Source organism: Dermochelys coriacea, chromosome 1 (genome assembly GCF_009764565.3).
Source record: "Dermochelys coriacea isolate rDerCor1 chromosome 1, rDerCor1.pri.v4, whole genome shotgun sequence".
Lineage (NCBI taxonomy): Eukaryota > Metazoa > Chordata > Testudines > Dermochelyidae > Dermochelys > Dermochelys coriacea.
Genome location: NC_050068.2, coordinates 155,498,942 through 155,525,662, shown reverse-complemented (window position 1 = coordinate 155,525,662; position 26,721 = coordinate 155,498,942). Strand labels below are relative to the sequence as shown.

General features: G+C 36.8%; 1 protein-coding gene across 17 annotated transcripts in view; it reads right to left on the bottom strand.

Annotated features, from left to right (window-relative positions):
* KDM6A (lysine demethylase 6A) overlaps positions 1-26,721 on the bottom strand; it is a 289,478-nt gene that overhangs the window by 63,791 nt on the left and 198,966 nt on the right. For 10 of the 17 annotated variants that reach the window (XM_038390659.2, XM_038390688.2, XM_043506406.1 and 7 more), the window contains 8 exons: positions 24,899-24,933; positions 16,472-16,565; positions 6,045-6,171; positions 3,546-3,644; positions 2,910-3,129; positions 2,200-2,334; positions 1,572-1,727; positions 862-957 (listed from right to left, as the gene is read on the bottom strand). In XM_038390659.2, coding sequence (XP_038246587.1) covers positions 862-957; positions 1,572-1,727; positions 2,200-2,334; positions 2,910-3,129; positions 3,546-3,644; positions 6,045-6,171; positions 16,472-16,565; positions 24,899-24,933 — 962 coding nt within the window. The remainder of the gene's footprint in view (positions 1-861; positions 958-1,571; positions 1,728-2,199; positions 2,335-2,909; positions 3,130-3,545; positions 3,645-6,044; positions 6,172-16,471; positions 16,566-24,898; positions 24,934-26,721) is intronic. The other 7 variants (XM_043506376.1, XM_038390670.2, XM_038390697.2 and 4 more) reach the window with 2 other exon arrangements.

The window sequence follows — 26,721 nt, the reverse complement described above, 5'->3', positions numbered from 1 at the left end:
CCAGAGTTTCAGGATGTATTTCCCCTCTTCAGAGCACTAATTTTTCTACTGATGTCCTTGCATTTAGTCAACATTTGTGATATATATGGTGACGACTTCGGCCCAGGTCGGATTTTCAAAATGTGCATTCTTTTGCTACTGCTGAAGCTTGGTGTGGTACACTGCAACCTATGCCAGTGAACTGAAGAATAAACTGAAAATACTGTAACAAAACAAACTAGATTTGAGTCAAGGTCTCAAAAATAAAGTCCAGCACTTCAACTGTAGAAGCCACGTGGTCTGAAATCCATGAACACCAGAGTTGAATTTCAACTCTCTCCATTATTGGTGATACAATAATCTTAAGTCCTTCACTTATAATTTTATCAGTTTGCCAAATGAGGACACGAGAAGTTAACTCACATGGATATTGGGAGGGATACAGTAGTTGTGCAGCACTTTGTAAATCTTAGGCAGCACAATGAGTCATAAGTATCATTCATCTGACATCCAATAGTATGACTACTTCACACATTAAGTTAAAAAATGTTACAACAAGAATATTTACTTTTATCTGTCCATCTTATAAATTTATTATAAGTGTTTATGTAATTAAAATATTCAACTTGTGCCGTGTCACTAAACTGGAACTCAGGTTTTGTTGGTTTTTCATTTTAAGCTCGATTTCACACATCATAGGGAAGCTATAAACACGAAAACTACTTGTATCAAACAATAAGCATTATAGCAAAGTATACTCAATATTTACCATCTGATTCAGAAGTTTAAATGTGAAAAGTTTCTTTGAGTCAATTTCAGATATATTTCTGGTAAGAAAAAAAAAGTCTCAAAGCTGCTCAGGGTTTTCTTTGACACACTTACCTGTAATTTCTGTGGTGTCAAGCACCAAGAATGAATTTGTTGCTGTACTGGAGGATGTGACACCGTATGGCCACTGCTCCAAGCATCTGAAGTATTCTGAGAAAAACATTACATTTAAATATATGACTATCAAAAGAGCAAATATTAGTTTTATAAAAGCTAGACATGAAGGTCTTGATGAAAGGACTAAAGAAAGGTTTAAGAATAATACAGTATATAACAAGTATACTAAAATATACTTGATCTCATTTTGCTTCAACCTATACAGTATCAGAACAATGAGAGAAAAGTAAATGATATTAAATATAGTATCTAATACCATAATGACAAGGAACCAAATCAAATAAGTCACTACCTCTTGAAAAAGTATTATGTGAAGAAGAAACATCCTGAATTTTAGATATAGGCAATAGACAGAACAACATGGTCATTTCTCTCTCTATTACAATACTATGATTATATTCTGAGATTAGGATAATTACTTCTATATATAGTGTCACTGATGTGTATTGCACTTAGATACTTACTATCTCAATTGTAATCTCCTGCTGAAAAATGCACTAATCTCTACACAGGAACTTCTAAAACATTCCCCACCTTAATGCCAAAGGATTACAATTACAAGTACAAGTTCTGTGTATACTGCACAATTTCTATGAATATTTTTGTATAATTTTGGCTCGGTCTCTTTAGTTCACAAGAGTATATACCTTTGTTGGACTAGATGTTCTTTTCCTCTTGGCAGGACTGGACAGGTCATCTACTTGGCTAGAAGGAATCATGTGTAGTGGCAAGGATTGCTGTGAAATTGGTGTTTGAGTGAGGCCTAGTACAGGTTCAGTATTTGGATGATGAGGTTTACAAGCCTAAGAATCACAGAAGGAACACAAAAACATGGTTCTATATATTCTTAATTCTTTCAATTAAGCTACACACTTTTACGATCTGCATATCTTAAAAGGGCTGTGTGGATATACTGAAGCTGACTCAGTTACTGAAAATCAGTTTCCATACGGTCATCAATGGAGGAATGTGTACCTTTCTTGGGATTATTTTTTTTTATTTATTTATTTTTAAAAAATCAACCACTGTAGCATTTCTCTACTTAAGATGAAATCTCTCAAAATCATGAAAATCCACAAAGGTTCTAAATTGGTACCCCCATATTTCTCCCACATTATAGGGAGTCTTTTCTTGATCTAAATCCCTTTGCAAATAAATCAAAGGCTTTTTTATTAATGAAAGCCAGCCCTGCACTCAGTAAAATAAGCTTGACTACTACAGATTGTAAAGAACCCTTAAAGCTGGGCACCTGCAGAACATAACCCAACTTCTCACCTGCTGTGCTGTGTTCATGGCACCCTGCCTGGAGGTAAGCTCTGCGGGGATTGGTAGGCTCCATGCCTCCTCAATACTAGGAAGTAATTTAGTTTTATTCTGTAGACTACCTTGTGGAAGGTTACACAACTGAGCCTAGGAAAAATTATGTAAAAAGCAAATTTAACACAAGCCTACTTTATTAAGAGCAAGTCCACGAAATCTTCCTAAATGCTGTAGCTAATTACGTCTTAAAGAGAGAATAGATTTAAAGTCTGGGGTTTTAGAAAGGTGCTAAGTATAAAGAGGGTAACCAGAATATAAACCTTTGTGAGAATCAGAATAAAGTTGAGCTCTGGTTTCAGAGGTCTCGTAACTCTTTTCTTCTGAAATTGCAAACAAGAGTGAAAGATAGTGTGTGTGTGTGTTCTCTCTCTCTCTCTCTAAATGCTATGACAACTTAAAAATGTAGACAGTACATAGAAAAAAAGTGATGTAAATCAATATGCATCAACTGAGTAATGTGCAAAACAGCATTATTTACAGGGATTGAGTCCCACTTAAAAATGGAAAATAAAACAATAATTCAAGCTATGATATGTTTACAATAAATATGGAAACAGGTTATACACCATAAAGCAATAAAACATTAACTGGTATGTTATTTCCCCCCTCTCCTCTGTTGTGTACATGATAAAATATTTCCCTTCCTTAAAGCTTTAAAGTTTTACCTGTAAATATTTTATCCGTGCTGCAAGTGCAGAGGTATTACTACAATTTTTGCTCCTAGTTGCGTTTAAGTAGCATTTAATGGCATCCTGAGGCTGGTTGCAGGACTCATAGAGTGTGCCTAAGTCCATCCAGGCTGCAGCATGGCCATGGTCCAATTGTACAGCACAGATATAGGCTTGTAAAGCATCCATAGGCTGATTTTGCTGTTGATATAGCACACTGAATAAAAAGATTGGTAAAGTTCAAAATTAATAAAGTCTAAACACAAAGAAGTCATATACCCTGCCACTAAACTCAGTATTTCTCATATAGTGAAGAAAAACTTTTGTACATCAAGTGGAACACACCATTACATAGTTCACTGTGACAACCATGAATGATACATTTTTAGACCTTAACACGACAAGTTAAAATAAAAAGTACAACCAATATTGCAAACTAAAATTTAAGAGAGCACATACCAACATATTTCTTTAAGGTCAAGGTATTTATAGCATAGTTGACAGAACATTAATATATTAAGCTAGCAATTAGGAGCTTTATGATCTACTGAGAACACAACGGTGTTAAAAAAACTTTTGTTTAAATACATTAAAATTCAGTTATAGTACTGCTTTTCCCTGCATCATTCTTACCCTATAGAACACCATGTATCTGCACTTGCTTCTGATTTATCAATAGATTGCCTATAAGATATAAAGGCATCCTGAACTTTCCCAATACTTGAATAGCACCTGGGAGAAGAGAGAAAGAACTTTAGTAATATTTAAAGTGATTATTGAGAATGGTTTGCCAAGAGTGGACTGGTATTAGTAAATTCATGCAAATACATACTCATACACATTAATCCAAAATAACTGCTCTTTCTGTAAGTTTGACACAAAATGACACTGAATGAAAACTTCTGAATCATTACTACTAATTTATTTGTAAAATACACTAATTCTTAAGCATCAGCTATGCAAAGTTTAACTTGCTTTAAGTGCTAATACATGCTACACTATACTAATGTCCAGAATTACTACATTTTGGAAATGTACACGTTTCACCTGTGGTATTTCATTGAGCAAAAGGGAAAATATTTACATACAGATTGCAACACGGGAAGAATTGAACTGCCTGTTCCCAAGTAGTCAACTTGTGTGCATTTTAAAAAATTACATAATCTTGGTGGCAGGGAAGTTGAAATACTAGAGAAGAGAATTTATGACAACTAATACAGTGACACTACAAATACAGTGAATATTTTAGTAAATACATTCTATCTTGTAGGTCTTCTTTGGGTGTATGCAGTTAGTACTCCAAATGCCCTTCCCACACCATTCGTAATAAAATGTTAAACAATAGAAAGTGTAGTTTTACAGTCTAGTCTACAGGATGAACCAAATTTAGGAAAAATCCTGATTTTATTGTTCTGTATTTTTTTAATATAATTTATGAATGTGAATACTAAGTATATATAACATTTTCAAAAGCAGCATGGCATGGTAAGCAGAAACACTAGAACACAAAGAAGAGTGAGCTACAATTATGCTACAAGGAAAAATGACTGCTTCCATCATAATCAGAAAGAAAATATGATACAGAAACTTAAGTAGAAAAATATTTTCTTTGGTTTTGCACACAATGCCTACAATTATCTTCCCTGTTTGCATAAGAACTAAAAGTCTTCAGACTACACAAAAAATAACTGAAAATTTATTCTTGTAAAAAAATAGACACAAATATGAGTAAAATAAAGGCAAAAATTATCAACCTTTAAGCACGAAAAAAACCCAGAGGTTCTTCTTTTACATTATATTAGGTATAGTAGGAAAGGAATCTAGTAAAACACAACCAGTATTTTACACTACTGGTATTTTACTTCACTTATGAATATTCACCAGGATTAAGTAAAAAAGTTTCAAAAGATAGTAAGTTAGACTAAAAGGTAATGAAACAAAGTCCCAGCATCTGTGTTAAAACCAGTTTCTCAGGTATTTTAAGGATCCTACCAGTATCATGATAGTCAAATTCCCAACTCCCACCAAAACTTAAAATAAGTTCATCACAGTAATTCAAATATAACAAAAGGAAATAATGTTCAACTAGAAAATTTAGAAAAATCGAAGTTGAAGAATTTTATTTTAGTTAAAGCACTATATTTGTCTATCTTCCCCATAATATGGGTAACAGTTTCTTTGACTGGATGGAAGAGATCTAACTCAAGAGCGTGCAATCAAGTCATGCGCAAGCAGTTGTGGCCTACAGAAGATAAGACATATTAAAAGCTTAAATATTGCTTAAGTTACTGCTAACTAGTATGAGTTTCTTAACTTTTCTATCTTTTTTTAAAAACAAGAAAGCACATAAAATGCACAGTATTTACCACAGACGACGACAACAACAAATAACTTACAATATAAAAAAAAATAACTTACAAGGCCAAGAGTTAAATATTATTAAAGTATGGACCACTTATCTTGGAAGTCAGAATGGCTACATCTGAGCTATTCCAGTCTAAAATTTACATTATATATTAAAGAAAAATAAACTATATTGTAAGTACAGAAAAAACTTTAAAGAAACTTTCACACTAGAAAAGTGAGAGAATGTGGAAGTATGCAACAAAAATGCAAGTATTTTTGCTGGCAATTTACAGCGAGAGGAGAATAGATGTATGTGACAATAGGCGAAAAACAAAAAAGTGAGTAGTGTAGTATCAGACTAGAGCAACCACTTAGCTTAGATGACAACATCTGAGGCATTTGCATTCAAGGCATAAAAGGAATCATGTACACTTTCGCACACGTGTACAGAATATTTTCTGCCTGTTTATTTAATTATCTACTAAATTTCTAATTGAAACATTTATTGCACAGGCACTTTCATTTAAATATCTTTCCAATTTAGCATATTTTCCCTAAAAATAACAAAGCTGGACTTCAGCAGTTTCATCATTTTTCCCATTTGTTTAAGTTAAGAATATGTGATGTTATTTATTTTAAAGGAAAATTACTCCCGAACTGATATTTTCATGATAGCTCTCACGCTATAGAGAATATTTTCAATTCAACCACAGCCTCTCAAAACCAACTTTATTAAAAAACATGACACAGCCTTTATTACAGTGACTATACCACCAGTTCTCTCACCTTCCAAGGAAATACCAGGACTGGCCAGAGTTAGGATCTGCCTCGAGGGACTTCTGAAGATACTGAATAGCATAGCTTTCCTTGGTTGCTTTGTCTCCTAGCTGATCCACGGTGTGATGCATCCAACCTACAAAAGAAGTTACAAATCACAAAAGCCAAATTCTCAAAAGCGCTGCTTAACAATTTGGAGTAGGGTAGTGGTGATAATATTTACCCACTTTTTAAAAAAAAACAAGAAATCTATTACATACCACTGTTAGGGGCATCTACTCCATATTGATAGTGGAAGGGTTAATGTGGGGATGAGAGTCCAATTAACATGCCTGGTTGCATCTGCATCATGGGCTAGATCCAATTAAGGATGAGTCCCAGCTGTGGGACAAGCTGGGTAGTTTACAAAGGGAGGAAGCCCAGATGAAAAAGAAGCTGCAGGGAGAGGAGAAGACCTCTACAATCCCTTTCCAGTTGCTAGAGAGTGAAGGGCTTAAAGAGGCAGATGCACTGTAAGTCCAACGGGGAACTGTGGGAAATGGCCTGAAAGAAGGCCCAGGTCAAAGAAAGACCAGAGATGCAGCAGCAAGAGTCTGACGAAGCAGAGCTTGGCTGCTTGTCCTAGGGTTCCTGGACTGGAAACCAGAGGAGAAAGAGGGCATGGATTCTCTTGTCTGACACCAGAAAAGGTGCTGCAGAAACTTCCTGATACAAAGGAGAGAAGGGTTTGGAACTGGGACTCCAGGGAAAAAGCCCTGGAAGGCATTGCTTTATACAAGATTGGGACAAAATCCTGCAGAACCCAAGAATAGGGTTGCCAATTTTGGCTGGATGTATTCCTGGAGATTTCATCACATGACAACCTTTCATTAAAAATTGATCTTTATTTCCTGGAAACTCCAGGCCAATCCTGGATGGTTGGCAACCATACCCAGGAAAGGGGTGAGGCGCCTGTGGAGGGATGAGCCCAGGAAAGGGCTATAATAGGGAAAAGAATGAAAAATTCTAATCTTAATAGACTTACTTTTTCTCCTGTTTTTATTTTTTTGACAAAAAGTATCCCCAATTTTACTGTGGATCCCCTGGATATCCTTTTGTCCATTTTATTAGCAATTTGTAAAAAATGTTTAGTAACAGGATTTCTCTTCTGAGGCTATGGGCCTGCTTATGCAAATGAAAATTCTGGTCCACAATCTTTATAGCGAAAGGGTTCTGTTATATAGCTAGTTTCTTACATGAAAGTGAAATGAATCTACGCTATACACTCTTATTTCTTACAATTTCAATTTAAAAATAAAAAACAAAGCTAACAAGCAAACAATACAAGCAGTGCAAATTTTAACTCTCACCCCTCTGTGTCTCTTTAAATGTTTTATATATCTATCCCCACACACTCTCCTCAGACACCATGGCCAATACCACCATTCTCCCTCTGGCATGCAGGACCATAACCTGGGCCTCACCTTTGAGATGGTCCTCCTGCTAGATCCTTACGTCCACAGTCTCTCTAAATCTGGCTGATTCTTTCAGCTGAACATCTAAGGTGGCCTTTGCTCTCCCATCCAAAACTCTTATTCAGCTGTGCCCTCCCCCCCTCCACATCATCTCACGTCTCAGCTACTGCAGCTCTTCTCGGGCCCTGACAAATGCAATCCTGCCCCACTTACATTCATTCAAAAGTCTGCTGCAAAGATCATTTTCCTGTCATCGCTTTGACTTTGTCACCCCTCTCTTTGCACCCAACTGGCTCGTTCCTCTCCATTGCCTCCAACACAAGACTACTTGTGTTCATTTTCAAGGCCCTTCATGAACTATCCCCATGCTACCTAACATCTCTCTTATACTGCTGAGATTTTGACTTCTATTGCCATTCTATCAATAATGCCAGCCTTCATTGCTGACTTATAAATTTTCAAACAAGCACCTCAGGGTGGATTTGATTTAAATTAATTTGTTTTAAATCACTAGTCAGGAAGACTCGATTTAATCATGGATTTCTACATAAAAGTGCATTCTTGTTGGTTGTTATAAACTTAACACATATTCTTCACAATTCAGAGATAGATGAAGGTTTCATTTTTAGAAGGTACACACTATACATTTTTTAAGTGATGTTCCTTTCATCATCTTCAATGCAGCTTCCTCCTGAGAAGGAATACTTCTCATGAAGTTTCATTAGGGCAACCAGACCTTGCATTTCTTTGTTGCACTATTTGCATTTTGCACTTATGCCTGTCTTATCCACAGGTAGAGGAACTTCATTAAAATATTCCCTAATTGGGTCTCTTTTATGGCCTGCTGCCACTATAGATTCTCTCTTCTAGTGATAGAATGGTATGGTAGATCTCAAATTAATGAAGGCTACACTCACAAAGACCAAGACTTCTGGAATATGCTGCTCAAACAGTTTCACTTTTGTTTCTACTGCCTCTTCCTCTCTTCTCACATTTATCTCCAGACTTCTTCTCCTTGTCCAGATCTATTCCACCCCCTACAATCTTCTATTCACTGAACTTTTTGAAACTTTGCACTTTTAGAGAGAGGTTAGGGATTTACTCTGTGTACACAAATTTGCAGATGGACAATAGGGTTGAGGTCTGTTATTTCTCACCTGTATATATTTATTTTAAAACATATTTGCTGTTAACCAGCATGTCATCTCTGGAGACACAAATCCAGCTTGAGAACTGCAAAACTAAGCATCTCTGATGCTATCTTCTAGACTGAGCACTGAGTTCCATTGGGTAGATAGAAAGATTAACCTTAATAATCTATACAGAAGCCCCTGAAACCCCATAAAATTGGGTCCCTAATCCATGAACTATTGGAACTCATTTACAAAACTTTTCTTCAAGATTACATGAATATATTGTCTCATACTATAGAATTAGAATTTATAATCCCTACTCCATGATGAGATATCTTTGAGCTATAATGCATCTTAATTAAAACTATCTTTAGATAGGTTTTTTCCTCAAAAAGCTTTTTATTAAAAAAATCTGATTTAAATAAAAAATTGGATTTTTTTAAAATCATTTTTATTCATCCTGAAGCACCTTCATTCTTTCTCTCACGCTGCCCCTCACACATGGGAGGAGCTCCCTATAAAATTCTCAAAACTACTTTGTTGTACTTCTTCAAACTCTCCTTTATTGTAATGGCTACAAAAACTGCTAGGTAGCTAGTGTGTTGAGACCACCGCATATCATGTTCAGTGTGGAAATAAGGCATATGCTTTTAACTTTTTGACAGTAATTTACCATGAGAACAATTCTCCATTACTGTCCATTTTCAAATCAAGACTAGATTTTTTCTAAAAGACATGCTTTATGAATTATTTAGGGGAAGATGTATGCAAGGTCAGCCTGGCTCAGCGGTTCTCAAACTGCAGCCCAATCAGCACACAGCTGCAGTCCATGTGACATCCTCAGGGCCAGACAGGTAGTGTATATATATTGTGTGGATGTGGCCCACATAAAACAGAGCTGCATATGCAGCTCACAATGGTAAATAGGTTCAGATCCACTAGATGATCACACCTTTAGGCCTTAGAATCTATGAATGTTAACCAGTACTGTCTTCTTGTTTCCTTGTGCTCCTTCACTTGTCTGCTTTTTTTTTCTTTTTTTATCTAATGCTTAGATTGTAAATTCTTTTGGGGGCAGTGGCCATCTTTTTGTCATGTGTTTGTACAGTGCCCAGCACAAGGGGATCCTGGCCCTCAGGCACTATCACAAAACATAATAATACATATAATAGACAGATCTGTTTTATATAAAATGTTTTATTTACACACCCCACTCTTATATCTGTTAAGTGTTAGACAGGTTACTCATAAAAACATATAGTAAAAAAAACATTAAAAGTTGCAAAGGGAAGTGCTCAAAAGTTAGGAAATCAGACTCAACGCTAACTGTTATACCATATGCACATCCATAACAATAAAATCTAATTACATGAATTACTTTCCCCTCCACATGCTAGACAAAGTAAAGCAAAGCTGAATAATCAACTGGCCAGTACCCATAGTATTCCTACCTCTTTCACTGCAGACTATATGAGGTATAGTGATTTTCTCTAACTAGACTTAATAAATGTTTTTAATTAAGTTACTGAGTCTTAGATTGTGTTGAGGTAAAAGTTAGTGTGGTATTTTCTAGAACGGAAGGTAAACTTCCAACCTCTTATAATAGACAGTCAGGAAGAAAAAGCTACTTATCCTGGAGCACTTGGTTTAGACAGCCCATAAAAAGTTCCTCCCATGCATCAGCTGCAGTCAGTAGAAGCATAGGGAATGCCTTGGGGACCACAAGGTGTGTTGAAAATAGGGAACACGAGGTTACTGTGGGAAAAGGCCCACCTTTAACCTGATGAAATACTGCAAATGGGAATAAATCTTAAAAGCCTGGAGATCATTCATTCTCCAGATAGCCACTAGGAAAAAAAAATTCAGAAGTGTGATACAAGCAATGTTCTTCAGTGGGCTCCAACAATCACGTTTGAAATTAGATCCAAATCCGTGCAGATTTACAAATTTGTAGAAAATATTAGTCTTTTGAAAGAGTTATTTATTTACATTAGGAAAATCATAAACAAAATATGTCTGAATAGGTGTATGATGTGGAGAAAGGTATCAGTACACTGACCAATGACAATCCTGAGTGAAATAAAGGAGATATCCTAGGATAATGGGAATGAAACTGCAAAAAAGCACAACATTTCCTCAATCCTCTTGCTAAAGGGAAGCTTATTTCTTTCTTGATGAAAGTTTGCATAACCACAGGAAAACATGTTGTACCCTTAGTGAAACATTCAATAAATATATCGGTGACCATCAATAACAAGAAGGGAAGCTCCTTTGATAGTTCCAGGAGATCTAGATACCAGAACTTGCAAGCCACATTGGAGCAACTAAGATAGGGGTTTCAGAGTAGCAGCCGTGTTAGTCTGTATTCGCAAAAAGAAAAGGAGTACTTGTGGCACCTTAGAGACTAACAAATTTATTAGAGCATAAGCTTTCGTGAGCTACAGCTCAAAATGCATCCGATGAAGTGAGCTGTAGCTCACGAAAGCTTATGCTCTAATAAATTTGTTAGTCTCTAAGGTGCCACAAGTACTCCTTTTCTTTTTAAGATAGGGGTTGTTTCCCATTTTATCTTCCTGATAACATGCGGGAGGAGGAGGAAAAAAAATCAACATCAACACCTACCCCTCAGAATGGCACAGATCAGGGAGGCCAGGCCTCTTTTCTGCCCATAAGCACAATAAGGTAAAGTATTGGAATAAGGGAAAAAAGGAAGATACCCTTCCTTTCGTACTATTGGGGAAACTATTCTATTGACCCCAGCTGTACATGGATGACAACTTCCTGACATAACAGATTCTATGAGAGAGATTTCTGAAGAGAATGGAGGAGAGGGCTGAAAAACAATGATACAAAATATACATTGTTTGAATCAGATTTTTTTCTGGACTCTAACCACTGTACCTGAGGGCAGATGTTGGTCCCTGGCAAAAACAAACCCCAAAAGATGGTAGTAAGTTTTGACTACAGTATCTAGCGAAGGCATGGACTATGCAACACAGTGAAAAGTGATAAAGCACTAATCCCACAATCTAATTTTCAACAAATTAAAAGGTATCCTTTAAAATAGGGTTGCTAACGATAATGGCTAGGTAAATTGAGAGGTTCTTAAATTCAAAGCATTCAGTGGCTGTTCTGGAACCAAGGTCAAAATGTACCCTGTAAGAGATTTACATTGTACCCATTCAATCTAGCTGCACTGCTGTGCCTCAGTTTTCCTTGCTTCTTCAGCAACTCAAACTTTCAAATACAATGTTGAATTTCACCACAAATTCCCCCACTCCCGGGTTACATTATTGTTAAAACATGCATTCAGCCTTTCACCCTTGTAACTCTGCTTTTGTCCCTTGCCCAAGGCTCATAGTCCTTACTCGTCAGTACCCAGGGCTGCACAGTCCCCCTTGTATCAGGAGCTCACAGTATTTCTCTACCAAGGTTGACGCTAGTCTGACTCTTGTTCCAGCTCATTTTATGAAAAGAGCTCCATCAATCCCACTCTGAACCCTTGACCATTGCTCTTCGCCAGGCAGCTGTCCTCCTCCCATTTTCTGTAGAGACATATACCAGCTTTTTCCTAGTCCATGGTGTTTTTCTCAGACTGATGAAAATAGAAACTGTTTTCTATTTCTTACTTTGCTCACGTGATCAGCCATATGACCTTGAGACTGTATCCCTATCATTCCTTCTGGACTATACCTCCCAGAATTCCTGGCCTTAAAGGACTAAAGCCCTTGAACATGCACACTGGATTCCTGCACTTAACAGACCAGTACCCATTTGCCTTGAGAGGAAAAGTTCACAAACTCTAATGGTTATGGGTGGTCTAAAAGATTCAAAGTGATTGAACCCAATCCTCTTACCCAAAGGATTACTGGATCTCAAAGAAAACAACATTTCATTTTACAAATCAATGTCATTTTAGGTTAGAGGTTAAAAAGGATTATTATTTGTCTATACAAGTAGCAAAATATATTAAAAGAAGAATGATGGAGCAATTGAAGAAACTAACTCATGGTTTTTGAGATATACCTCATAGGACTGGGTATGATGGCTGTGAAATATTTGATGTGCACAAACGCATATATCTGCCAGAATACAAAGGCTCCCCTCTCAAACTAAAGTCCTTTTCCCTCTCAGCTAAACATATATCTGAGGATTGGGTGTCATCTAAAATTTGCATCTTACTCAAGAGGCATTTCCTAGCTGAAAAAAGAAGTCTTTTTGCTACTAGAACTGTCTTTTGCAGGAGTAAAAAATTCAACATAGAGACACAAATGCTCATAAAAACATGTTCTTCACTTCTTTTGCCAGCAGCATACAATAAAGCTTTCTTTTTACACCATTCTGGCAGAGATAATATTTACCTTTATTTTTTCCTTAGTGCCAAATTATTTACCCACCTGGGTCATACTCTACCTGAGGAAGAATTGATTTATTATAGTCGACTAGAGTTCATGTTTGTGATAAGCACCATTGATCTGATGGAGCACATCTGACTGGCAGTCAGGAACATGATCTGCATATCATTTTACTTGAGTGTTTTGGTTCAGGCAGTTCTGTCCTTTTGCCCATAAAGAAGTTACCACTTTATCACAATGTGGTCGACTATCCAGACTGAGTAGATTCACTCAGCATAATTTTTTGGGAACAAGTGATTCACAAATAATCATCACCCACGGAGACTGAGTCTTTATGGAAAACGAACTACGCTTTCACTACGTATAAGTTAGCATACTGTATAAAAGCACTGTTTAAATGTATCTGGAAATCTGTATTGCCATTGTATGTCTGTGTTTTGTGAATGAAGGATATCTATTTTTTCTGAATAATAAATATACTTCTGAAAATTTTATGGGGAAAAAACTGAAATGGAGAGACCATTGCCTTATTTGACTGCAAAAAAACTGACCTACATTTGAGTATCTTTTACACCATATCCCACTTATGGGTTTCAAAAGTAGGGACTAGTGATTATTTCCTCAGATCAATCTGATCTGCAGCTGCTGTGATGGCTCTACCATTCATGCTCTTAAATAGGAGATGTAAATTTCAGCAAGTTTTATTTGTTTTTACTCCTATGCAGAAAATCAAAAGCTAAGTAAATTAAATCCAAGCAATACACAACCAATCTACATCACAAAAGGCAAGTATTATAGACAAATTTTTGATGAAGTTGTCTGCCAATTATAAAAAAGGAAAGGAAAACTGAAGAAAGTAGACTAAATAAATATTAAAAAATTAAATTAGATAAAAACATGATAGTAGTGAATGAAGAATTCACTGTATTAAATAAAAAATTAAAGTGAATATACTTTGAAACTATTTTTATAAAGCCTACATAGATTCATAGATACTAAGGTCAGAAGGGACCATTATGATCATCTAGTCTGACCTCCTGCACAATGCAGGCCACAGAATCTCACCCACCCACTCCTGTGAAAAACCTCTCACTTATGTCAGAGCTACTGAAGTCCTCAAATCATGGTTTAAAGACTTCAAGGAGCAGAGAAGCCTCCAGCAAGTGACCCGTGCCCCATGCTACAGAGGAAGGCGAAAAACCTCCCCGGGCCTCTTCCAATCTGCTCTGGAGGAAAATTCCTTCCCGACCCCAAATATGGCAATCAGCTAAACCCTGAGCATATGGGCAAGATTCACCAGCCAGATACTACAGAAAATTCTTTCCTGGGGAACTCAGATCCCACCCCATCTAACATCCCATCACAGGCCATTAGGCCTATTTACCATGAATATTTAAAGATCAATTAATTACTAAAATCATGTTATCCCATCATACCATCTCCTCCATAAATTTATCGAGTTTAATCTTAAAGCCAGATAGATCTTTTGCCCCCACTGCTTCCCTTGGAAAGCTATTCCAAAACTTCACTCCTCTGATGGTTAAAAACCTTCATCTAATTTCAAGTCAAAACTTCCCAATGACCAGTTCATATCCATTTGTTCTTGTGTCCACATTGGTGCCGAGCTTAAATAATTCCTCGCCCTCTCTGGTATTTATCCATCTGATATATTTATAGATAGCAATCATATCTCCCCATAACCTTCTTTAAGTTAGGCTAAACAAGCCAATATCCTTGAGTCTCCTTTCATACAACAAGTTTTCCATTCCTCAGATCATCCTAGTAGCCCTTCTCTGTACCTGTTCCAGTTTGAGTTCATCCTTCTTAAACATGGGAGACCAGAACTGCACACAGTATTCCAGGTGAGGTCTCACCAGTGTCTTGTATAATGATACTAAAACTTCTTTATCTCTACTGGAAATACCTCTCCTGATGCATCCCAAAACCACATTAGCTTTTTTCACAGCCATATCACATTGGCAGCTCATAGTCATCCTATGATCAACCAATACTCCAAGGTCCTTCTCCTCCTCCGTTATTTCTAATTGATGCGTCCCCAGTTTATAACTACATTTCTTGTTATTAATCCCTAAATGCATAACCTTATACTTCTCACTATTAAATTTCATCCTATTACAGTACTCCAGTTTACAAAGTCATCCAGATCTTCCTGTACGATATTCCCGTCCTTCTCTAAATTGGCAATACCGTGCAGCTTTGTATCATCCGCAAACTTTATTAGTACACTCCCACTTTTTGTGCCGAGATCAGTAATAAAAAGATTAAATAAGATTGGTCCCAAAACTGATCCTTGAGGAACTCCACTGGTAACCTCCCTCCAGCCTGACAGTTCGCCTTTCAGTAGGACCCATTGTAGTCTCCCCTTTAACAAATTCCTTATCCACCTTTCAATTTTCATATTGATCCGCATCTTTTCCAATTTAACTAATAATTCCCCATGTGGCACAGTATCAAACGCCTTACTGAAATCTAGGTAAATTAGATCCAATGCGTTTCCTTTGTCTAAAAAAATCTGTTACTTTCTCAAAGAAGGAGATCAGGTTGGTTTGGCACGATCTACCTTTTGTAAAACCATGTTGTATTTTGTCCCATTTACCATTGACTTCGATGTCCTTAACTACTTTCTCCTTCAAAATTTTTTCCAAGACCTTGCATACTACAGACGTCAAACTAACAGGCCTGTAGTTACCCGGATCACTTTTTTTCCCTTTCTTAAAAATAAGAACTATGTTAGCAATTCTTCAATCATACGGTACAACCCCCGAGTTTACAGATTCATTAAAAATTCTTGCTAATGGGCTTGCAATTTCAGGTGCCAATTCCTTTAATATTCTTGGATGAAGATTATCTGGGCCCTCCGATTTAGTCCCATTAAGCTGTTTGAGTTTCGCTTCTACATCAGATATAGTAATATCTGCCTCCATATCCTCATTCCCATTTGTCATGCTAAATGAAGAATGTTCTACCCATCCAGTAGAAAAATCTTAGACTAAAGAAGATACTGAACTTTCCAAAACATGGAAAATGACTCCAGCTTTTAGGTTTCTTTTCACTCATTTATGCAGTTTCCATTTTAAACCCTCCCTACAAATAAAACAAGCATTTTGTTGCAACTGGTGATTAACCGCTCCTGTTTTTCACCAAAATTCTCCCCTATACTACACAATGTACTGTTAGTGTAAATCACTATAATATCCGAGAACCCTATAAATTATAAAGTTTTCATTAAAGATCTGTCTCTCCCCTCCCTTCTACTAGTAGAGAGGTTATTTACAGTTATGTTATTCTCTCTGACTTGGGTAAAAACCTCATGTATGACATTTAGTGAATTTTTGACTCACTGGAAAAAGAGCCTTCAAAAAGCATCTTCTGAAAGCACTAATTATTAATTGCAAAGACAGATGGCAAAATAAAAACAACCAGAGAGGCAAATCCAAACACACACAAATAAAAGAAAACTTGATTTTACATACCTAATTGCTGTAAGACAGTTGCCTTTACTTGTGCCGGAAGTTTTTCCATCTGCAAAAGTTGTTCATAAGCTTCCTTTGCAGAGTGGTACTTTCTCTGCGGGGGGGGGGGGGGGGGGGGGGAAGGGGGAAGAAGGGAGCAGGAAGAAAAGGAAATGGATTATTCATAAAACTTGTATCCTACTACCAATAGTAACTGTTGCACAGTACTGATAGCAAACAAAAGCATTCCCAGAAAATTTACAACAAAATTTCTTGTATACAGTGCAATGAAAGCTTTAATGATGGCAATACATAGTGCAGTGGAATAACATGTCTGAAGATATAATAGTTTGTATAAAGTCAAAATAATATAATGAAGAGGAAAATTTTTGCAAAAGAGAGTGATTTAGCCAGGTTTCCTACATATGCATCATGCCATTTATATTCAAACCAATGGTCACCACAATATCAAAATGGGTTTTCTTAAATTTAGCCCTATACTTCTATACTGTTTTAGTCAGGGTGTCTACTGAGCTCATTGCTATAGTAACAGAGTGCAGTTAATAAACTTGTAAATTCCTCCCACAAACTCCAAAACAGAAACAAACAGAAACCAAGACCCCGTTTACACTTAAAAATAAGATTGGCCTAGCTACTTTGCCCAGGGCTGTGAAAAATACTGCACCCTGAGCACTGAAGTTATCTCAGCCTAACCCCCTGTGAAGATGCAGCGAGGTCAACGTACTTTCATCAGTGCAGCTGTTGCCTCTTGCAGAGGTGGATTAACTACATCAGTGGAAAAAACCCTTCCACTGATGCAGGAAACATCTGCACTATCGCGCTACACCTACACCACCAAAGCTGGGCTGCTGTAGTGTAGCCATGCTCTAATGTTGGTGACTGAGGCAGTTTGTAGATGATGCAAAAAAGGTCAATATTTTAAAATCTATTTTTCTATAACTTATGGCTGTAGGTAGCATTAGATGTTTATTGCCCGGTAGTAGGATGATTTCAGTCATACTGGGAGCTATGATTTTCAAATATACACAGCCACTAAAGGTACTGGAATATATTAGCAACATTAGGATATTCTATCTTGTCATCGTCTATTTATACAACATGTGCTTGAATCATGAACGTGTTCACTTTCTAATTCGTATGTACTGTAGAAGCATGGGGCCTCAAGCTGCAAACCTCTGGGTAGTTGTGGCACTCTAATTCAAAGCATCACCCTGGAGCCCCCATATTCACAAATGTCATATAATTATATGTTTTGTACAAAGTATGCCTTGTGAGGTATCATTTTAGAGGTCTTGATCTATTAAACATTAATATCTTGTTGGATTGTATGTGCTATCATTGTATGGGAAGTTATAATATTTTGCTGTGTGTGTGTTACTGAAATATGTTGGGAGGTTGGGAACACCCACAACCGGCCTTTCGGGTACAACAATGGAGCAGCCAGATGCTGCTGATGGCCCATTAAAGGGAGTCCACACATTCAAGGACTATCCTAGGAACCATATACAATGAAGACTGCTTGACCCAAGTCATAGCAAAGGCTCTTTCCAGCAAGCTGGAAGAAGCTAGAAAAGAGGGGAAGTGACATCATCACTTGGCCTCACTCCCCCACACAACTCAACACCTAGAAACATGTCTGGAGGACAAAGACTTTTGAACTAGGGAGGTGGTTCCAGGCTGAAGGAGCGTTCCAGCTTACCCTTCAAAGATCTGTAACCTGCTTGTACTATCTGTTTGATTCAAATATTGTCTAGTTTATAGAATTTAAGACTGTGCACTTATTTTTGTTTTCTTTGGTAACCATCTCCATCCATGATGCCTACCACTTATAATCCCTTAAAATCTATCTTTCTGTTGTTAACAAATCTGTTTTCTATTTTACCTAAAACAGCGTGTTTTGCTTGAAGTACTAGGGAAACCTCTGCTCAGTGAACAAAAGCTGATGCATGTCTTCTACACAATGAGGAAGGGGTGGATTGGGTAACACTTAACTGGTCAGGCTTCTGACCAGAGCAAGATGGTACAGCTCTGGGGTCCTAAGCTGGAGAGAATTGGCTGAAGACTCTCTGTTGTTGGTTCATAAGTGGCTTAGAGAAGCATTCATGTAACTTAGCTAGGTGTCTCCCTGCCTGTGGATGTCTGTGTAAGTGCAGTACATGGAGAGGTTTGCAGCTTGTACAACATCATAGTGTGAGAGGGAGCCCAGGTTGGTAAGAGAGGGCTCAGCACTACCCCAGTTCCAGGTTGCATACTGGGAAAACCCACCACAGTAGTTTATAGGTTCAGGGCCATATTGATGAAAAAAGCTTTCAGACTGTGTACTCTTTCCTTCACTATTGAAATGGGCAGTGTTTCAAACAGCTGAATTTTATTTGACAGCATTAACCTGTGTCTGTTATCATGACTATATATACTGTATATAATGTAATTATTGTTAATGGTAAATTTATTTTAAATGCCTTAATTCCTCAGTTACTCCTCCCTGATTTCAATCTGGGAGATGCATGCGGGAGGACTCATGTTACCACTAATCCAACTTTTTTGGAATTTTTAAAAATTCTAATAATTTCCTTAAATAAAATGTATTACAGTTTAGCTAGCGATATTCAAAATTAGACCTAATTTCTGAGGAAGATCAACTGACCACTGAACTAAAAAGTTAGTGACTGTCGAGATGCAAATGTTCACAACCTAATTACATCGATTATGTGCAAACAGAATATAGTCCTGAGCAGTAAAAAAATATATCTGTATCTCTCTCTCTCTCTCTGGTGATTTAAAGGGGACAATTTCATAAAGCTGAAAGCAATTATAAGCAAAATTGACAGGGAATTAATATTTAAACAAAGCAATATGAATGATTATTAGGAGCTGTTACCTTTGCTAGATGCCCAAAAGCCCAAATTCCACAATCACAAGACAGGGCTTTCTTGATTAAAATATCAGTCTGGTTAAGAAGGAAAGTGAAAGCAGCAATATATAACAAACAGAAAAAGGGGAAGCTGATAGCAATGACTAACTCAGCAGTCACAGAATGTAGACAACTGATAAAGGAAGCTAACTATCTGAAAAATGCATGCCCATTACAGTTAAGGACAATACGAAGGAATTTTTAAAATTTATCATCAGGACCAAAAGAAATCTTACCAAAGGTATAGGTTTGTTACGAGGTAGGGATAGTAAAATTGTCAATTATGCAGGAAAAGGAAGAAGAGTTCAATAAATATATCTGTTCTATATTTGGAAAGAAACTGGATGATATCACTGAAAGGTGTGAGTATGAAATACTTTATGTTCTAGTAGCAAATAAGGAGGATGTTAAACAGCAACTACTGAAGTTAACATTGTAAAATCTGCAAGACTAGATACAGCTTGCACCCAAGAGTTCTGAGAGAACTGGCTGAAGGAGTTTCTATGACTCATTGATATTTAATAAATCTTGAATTACTGGGGAAGATACAGAGTGCTAGAAATAAGCTAATATGCCAATATGTGAAAAGGTTAAATAGGGTGACCAATGCATTAGTGAGAGTATTACTGGAATACTGTGTCCTAATGTCCATATTTAAAAAGGATATTGACAAATTGGAAAGGCTTAAGAAATAGCTAAAAGAATGATTCAAGGTCTGGAAAACACACCATTACAGTAAGAGACTAAAGAAGCTCATCTATTTAGTTTATCAAATAGAAGGTTTAAGAGGTGACGATCACCTATAGGCATGTAGGTATCTAAGTACCTACGCACAGAAAAAAGATTTCTGATAGTAAAGGCTCTTTAGTCCAGCAAATAAAGGCATAACAACATCCTGTGGATGGAAGTCGAAGGTAAAAAATTCAGAGTAGAAATACGAATTTTTAACAGTGAGGGTAACTACTGGAAAACCTTACCTAGACATTTAGTGGATTCTCCATCATTTGAAATCTTTAAAACAAGATTGGATGACTTTCTAGGAGATATTCTCAAGCTCAGCCAGAAATTACAACAGGCTTGATGTTGGCATCACTTGTGAAATTCTATAGTCTGAGTTACACAGGTCAGACTAGATAATCATAATGATCCATTTCTGGCCTATGAATCTTGAAAGTCTCAAGACTAGAATTCAGAATTAGAAGCTTGATTCCTTAACCTGTCAACCAGTCACATACCCTTCACTATCACGCCACTCTAACACCCTGGACAGCATTTAATAATGTTGTCAACAGTTAAATATAGGCTAAGTGTACTGGATTCAGTAGTAAAATAAAAACTTTAAAATAATTTAAATGTGCTACTACAGAATCAGGAGTTTTGTCACTGATTTTAGGTGTACTGCACTGCAGCATGTGAGACCAATGCCTGAAAAGCGATTGGACCAAGTCTCAGCTGATAAGTGAGCAATGTTCAACTGACTTCAATGGAACTTCGCCGATTTACAACAGCTGAGGATCTCGCCCATTGTTTACACTATTATCATATCTGAAGCCCACATGGATAACATTACAATAGACAATTCTTAAAACGGTAGAATCAAAATATCTATTGTCAAAATATTACAGGAAGAGATTGTGCTCGCAAACATTAATATTTAACTATTTGCTTTAGGAACAAGTGCTGTATGCAATATTTTTTTAAAAAACCTGCACTTAGGTAAGTGACATATTTAGCAATCATTCTAGAACATAAATATCACGAATTGAACAAAGAACTATACTGGGGAGGAGATTAACTGGAATTTTACTGGCATTGAAACAACTGAAATTTCTGATTCACAATTTGGGCAGATTTGGTATTTTTACTCGTATTGAACAGAACTTTACTCCATAAATATCTCACTGACATTAGTGGAATCACTCAGAGCAAGGTGGAGGAGGACTTGTGGCACCTTGGAGACTAACAAATTTATCTGAGCATAAGCTTTCATGTGAGCTGTAGCTCACGAAAACTTATGCTCAAATAAATTTGTTAGTCTCTAAGGTGCCACAAGTTCTTTCTTTCTTTTTGCGGATACAGACTAACACTGCTGCTACTCTGAAACCTGTCATCAGAGCAAGGTGCTACTCAACATGAGAAAACTTCCCCGCCACCCTTTCTAGCATATTTTAGAGATCCAAGTAAATAAAAATATTTAGTCTACGAAATATACCCATTGCAAGCAGGCTTACAAACACAAAGTGTGCCATTTATATATTACTCACTCACTGAAATCCAGTTCAGTTAATCTGTTTCCTGGTCCCAACTGAGTATACATGCAATTTATCAGTCTGCCATTTAAACAGCATCTGCTGTATCCAAGAACTCTCTCTAAGCCTTAGCCCTGAATGTAAGTAACTCGTCATAAATACATACCATTTGCATTTTCTAGAATAAAACTTCAGATTTAAAAATTACATTTTTAAATTTATCACATTATTTAAAAGTTGCAACATGTATAAACTATAAATTTTTAGTTAATTTTGGCACAGCAGAATAATGCATTTCTCCTTTTCAATATTGTCTCTAGTTATGTTGATGAAAACAATGATTTGTATGTATGCCATTTATCTAAAATACTGTACTCCAATATAGATGGACAAGTTCTATTTTTATAGCCCTTCTTCTGGGCTATAACTTTTTCTCAAGCCTATAATCTTGTATATATGCATTTTTCACTTACACATATTAAAAGTAGAATCAATTAAACATGTGTATATTCCTCTTGATATCACTTAAACTGAAACATGACGACCCACACTGCTAAAACTCCACTACAATTTTGGTTAAATGGGTATTTCTTAGTAATCGGCTCCAATTCTGGTTATTTATTTTAATATTAACACCAAACTAGGTGGGCTTGCTGGAAAAGACATGCAACTGCCACAAAACTGGAGTTGTAGGAGAATGAAAAATCAGCATTTTCCACTGTAGGAGCTAATTTGCAGTTGTATAGATAGAATAGAGATTTACATTCTAAACAAACAATTGTTTGGTAAGGACTGAAGCATATACAGTTTTGCACAGCATTCGTAGAAAAGCACTGAAAATGTACTTATATAGTCTTTGTTGTGCTATATGAAGCTTTCACAAAATAAATTCAATGACCAAATTAGGCAAAATGAATCAAATTAATTAAATTTGCAGGTTACCTTTAAAGAAACACAACTTAAAAATAACATGCTATAATCAATGTTCTTGTTTACATTACTCAGAATATTAAAAGTTAAAATTTTAAAAATCCAATCTATTTCTTGCTATTTATATTGGTTTTCTTCCTGAATTTTGCTCAGCTTGGAAAATGAAAATGAATTAAGTGATTTTCACTTTTATTTATATTTGTTTTCATTGTTAATTGTAGGAGAACATCACATTGTTTAAAAGTTATTTTTAAACAGAACCTTTGGTTCCATGGGAACCCTCAATCTCACATAGATGTATAGTTGACTGGCAAGAGACTTGGGCTTGGATGCACCAAGAATGGCCACAAAAATGTATAAGAGCATACAAGATCGTCCCTTTAAAGCACTACTGAAGCTGGCCACAGTACATCTACACTGCAAGAACTACAGCAGCTAGTATCAGAGCCCAAGTTCTTGGCTCTAATCTGTATTGAGCTAAGGCTTTAAATTCTGACACCTTACTGGAAAATTCAGGGTAGACGAAACACTGTTCATGGTAAATGCCCATCATCCAATTATATAAAGCTGTTTCTCCCAAATTATGGGGTCGTGAGAAGGTTTAATGGGTCACAGGCCCGGTGGGGTGGGGGTTGGAGAGCGACCCCACCCTGCATGCACGCCACAGTGGTAGCTCCTGTCCCGTGGGCTGGCCCTAACTCCCTGCTCCAGGCACTGCATTCTGGTGCATGGGGTCACAGCGCCATAGCACCACTCGGGAGTGGAAAATGCCAGCCTTCACGCAGCCCACTCTGATAAGTGAGAAATCACGACTAATGCCAGCAACCCGGCGACGGAACATCTATCAACGATCTCCCGGTCTTCTTCAGAGCAACAACTGAAGTCACTGTACTCTTGACGTAATTATCTGTCTTAACCGTAATTATCTGTCTTTAAATGTAAAATTATAGTTGTTGCTCTACATCAGCCATACAAAGAAGCAGCAGCACCACCACTCGGGTTTGGCCCGGCTGCCCCTCCATCATGACCTGCCCCATCACCTCTGCCCCAGCACTGCAATGGTAATTCTGGCCTGTAGCGGAAGAGAGGCAGTCAATGACAGAGGGGCAGCTGGTCCATATTTGGGTGAGTGACATTGCAACCTAACCTGCATGGCTACAGTGCCACTCAGGTTTGGCTCAACCAACCTTGCACCATGACAGCCTGCCTTCTGCACAAGGCCAGAATTAGTATTGCGGTGCTGAGGCAGAGAACGCTGCTGCAGGTAGTCAGTGCCCCCTTGGCAGGGTGAGGACGCAGCACTGGTGGCAACAGCGAAGGACAAACCTAGCCTATAATTTTACTCTTCTGACCCGCCCACAAATTTGGACCGTGGGTAGGTCACCTCAGTAAAAAGTTTGGAAACCACTGATGCAAGACACCTGATATGAGGGTCTGGATGTTTGACTTACAAAATATACATGTTGTTTTAAAAATGATTTAACTTTCACAAAACAAAGTCAATTTATGATCCACCCACAAAAATTATATTTATTTTATCCTTTAGTTGAGGAAAAGCACAGAATTTACTTGGCATTATTTTGTTTACAATAGCTTTTTTATTTATCTGTGTTCTTCAGGACACATCGTTTATTTGTTTTTTTCAACTAGTATCTACATCAATGCACAATAGAAAGTGTACAATGTATATTGTGAGACTGTTTTCACTCAAATTACACTACACTTTCAAGGTATACTTAATAGTTAGTGTGTTACATTTATTTGCATCCTAGCATCTTCATTCAAATTGGTGGATAAGCTGTCCATACCTTACCAAAAGCCTACCGAGGAAACTCTGAGGGTAGAATTTGGCCCAGAATTGATAACAGCATAACTTTACAGTCTGCAGATGATGACTCATCTTATCTGGCAGTAACCTTATTTGTAGGTTTCTTTATGTTCACACGTATGGAGCCTTAGAGCATCTGGCAACTGTTTTAGGAACTACTGTATTGAAAGTCAATTTAAATTTCACAAAGAAATTTTAGCCAATAGTTAAAGTTTAATTCTTGCCTGAAAATTACTGACAGTGTATCTAGGAACTGGCAAATACAAAGATTAAGAAAAAATAGCTAGATGGCCTCTTATATGTGCAATATTTCAAATTTACAACAACGAATTAAGTTTCCTGAGCTGTTCGTCCATTATAATTATTTTCTTAATGAACATAAGTTGATGCGACCTTCACAAAGCCTAACTTTCATTCACAAAAGTGTCATTAGTGGGCTGGATTTCACAAACTGATTATATAATACACTGACTATATTTCATGAAAAGTACAAAAAGCTTAACACTTACCTGGATTTCATATAAGTGGGCAATGTGAAACTGAACTGTAAAAGTGGGAAAGTAAAATAATTAATTATAATAAAAACAGTCATTTAATAAGAACTAAATAGTTTAATATTAAACACTTTAAAAACATAAGTAACTCATTACAAGTTTAGGTTTATTTCCAAATAAATTTTATCAGTGATTTCAAATCTGACAGTAGCATTGATGGAATATGAACATGTGCGCCAATAACAGTGTTATGCTTACCTACAAACAATGCAAAAACCTGAACTTGAATTTGTAAATCAGATACCACAAAACTTATTGAAATTACACCAAATTTAACAAAAACAAAAGTAGCTACCTGTCTCTCATGGAGAAAATGCATAACAGCACCATGTTGTAATATTTTCAGTACATAAGCCAATCAGAAAGAAGCAAATACAATTTTTCTGCTGTTATTTAATTACTGGTGGAGCTGACTGGATAGGTCACAGACCAGAAAAAACATGTTATATGCACTAAAGCATACACATTCTCTCTGCAAAAATACACAAGCTTCTTATCCCCTACTCCTAGACTTAGTGCATACACCTACCCCCCAAAGGCCCCGATTCAGCAACTGAATTCAATTCTAAGGCACAGTTTCTCAAATAGCTAAAACTGTTATTTGTCTTGTGAAATCTGGGAGTTTCAGATTTCTAACAACATACAGCATCAGTTATTTCAGAAGACAGTCTAGCATAAAATGGTCATTTTTCCAGAGTCATGTAAAACTATACACAATTGACTGGACAGGTCAAAATACTTTTAGCATCCCTAGTATGCATTCATGCATCTAAGGGAATTCTAACTCCCTACCATCATAATAGTAAGATGCCAAACATCCTGGGCCAGTCCATCCCCCAACTTCTGGTGGCTGATTGGCTAGGAAGATCTTGGTTGTTTATTTTTTAAATGATTTACTCTATGTGTTTACGAACAAGCTGTTTTATGTTTGGTAAATTTTCACATAAATTTTTCATGGGATAATTATCCACCACCCAACAAAGCAAAAACAAATTCCATTCCCTAAAACTACTTTGATTTGCAGAAAACTATTATTTTCACCAAATATAACTTCAATCAATCCTCCCAAGCTATACAGCAACTAAGTGCTAGTGAGAAAATACATAAGTATGCATAATTTAAAGAAAATGAATAACCAGAACTACCATAATTGAAGCATTCACATAAATCTATATTTTAATATTGTTAAATAAGATTTTTTTAAAAACCTTGTAGGCCAAAGACTATGTCACTCAACACATGAATTCTGACTGTGGATCATGTTCAGTAAGGCTATGGCTATGCTACGAGGCTTTTAGCAACACGGTTGTGCCGCTACAGCTGTGCCACTAAAAGGCACCCCAGTGTAGCTGCTTTTTGTCGGCAGGAGAGAGCTCTCAAAACTTCCACCACTCCCCATGAGCGGCAGTGGCTTTTCAGACAGGAAAGAGTTCCTGCTCACAAAACGCTGTTTACACTGGCGCTTTTTGTCATTCGGGGGGCAGGGGTGAGTGTCTTTTTGCAACTCCCCTGAATGACAAAAGTTTTGCCGATGAAGTGCCAGTGTAGATAAAGCCTCGGTTAATGTGATAAAAATCCTTTAGAAACTAACTGAAAGTCAGTGTACATTACTCACTAAAAATTGTCTCAATTTTTACTTTATCCCCAAAACACAGAGACCATTTCATATTAAGGAGACAAAAATCAATTTTCACCTAGTTTTCTGTTTAGGAATATTGGGGTTTTTTTTTAATTATTTAAATTCTCATACATGAATACTAAACAAGAAACCCAAAGAG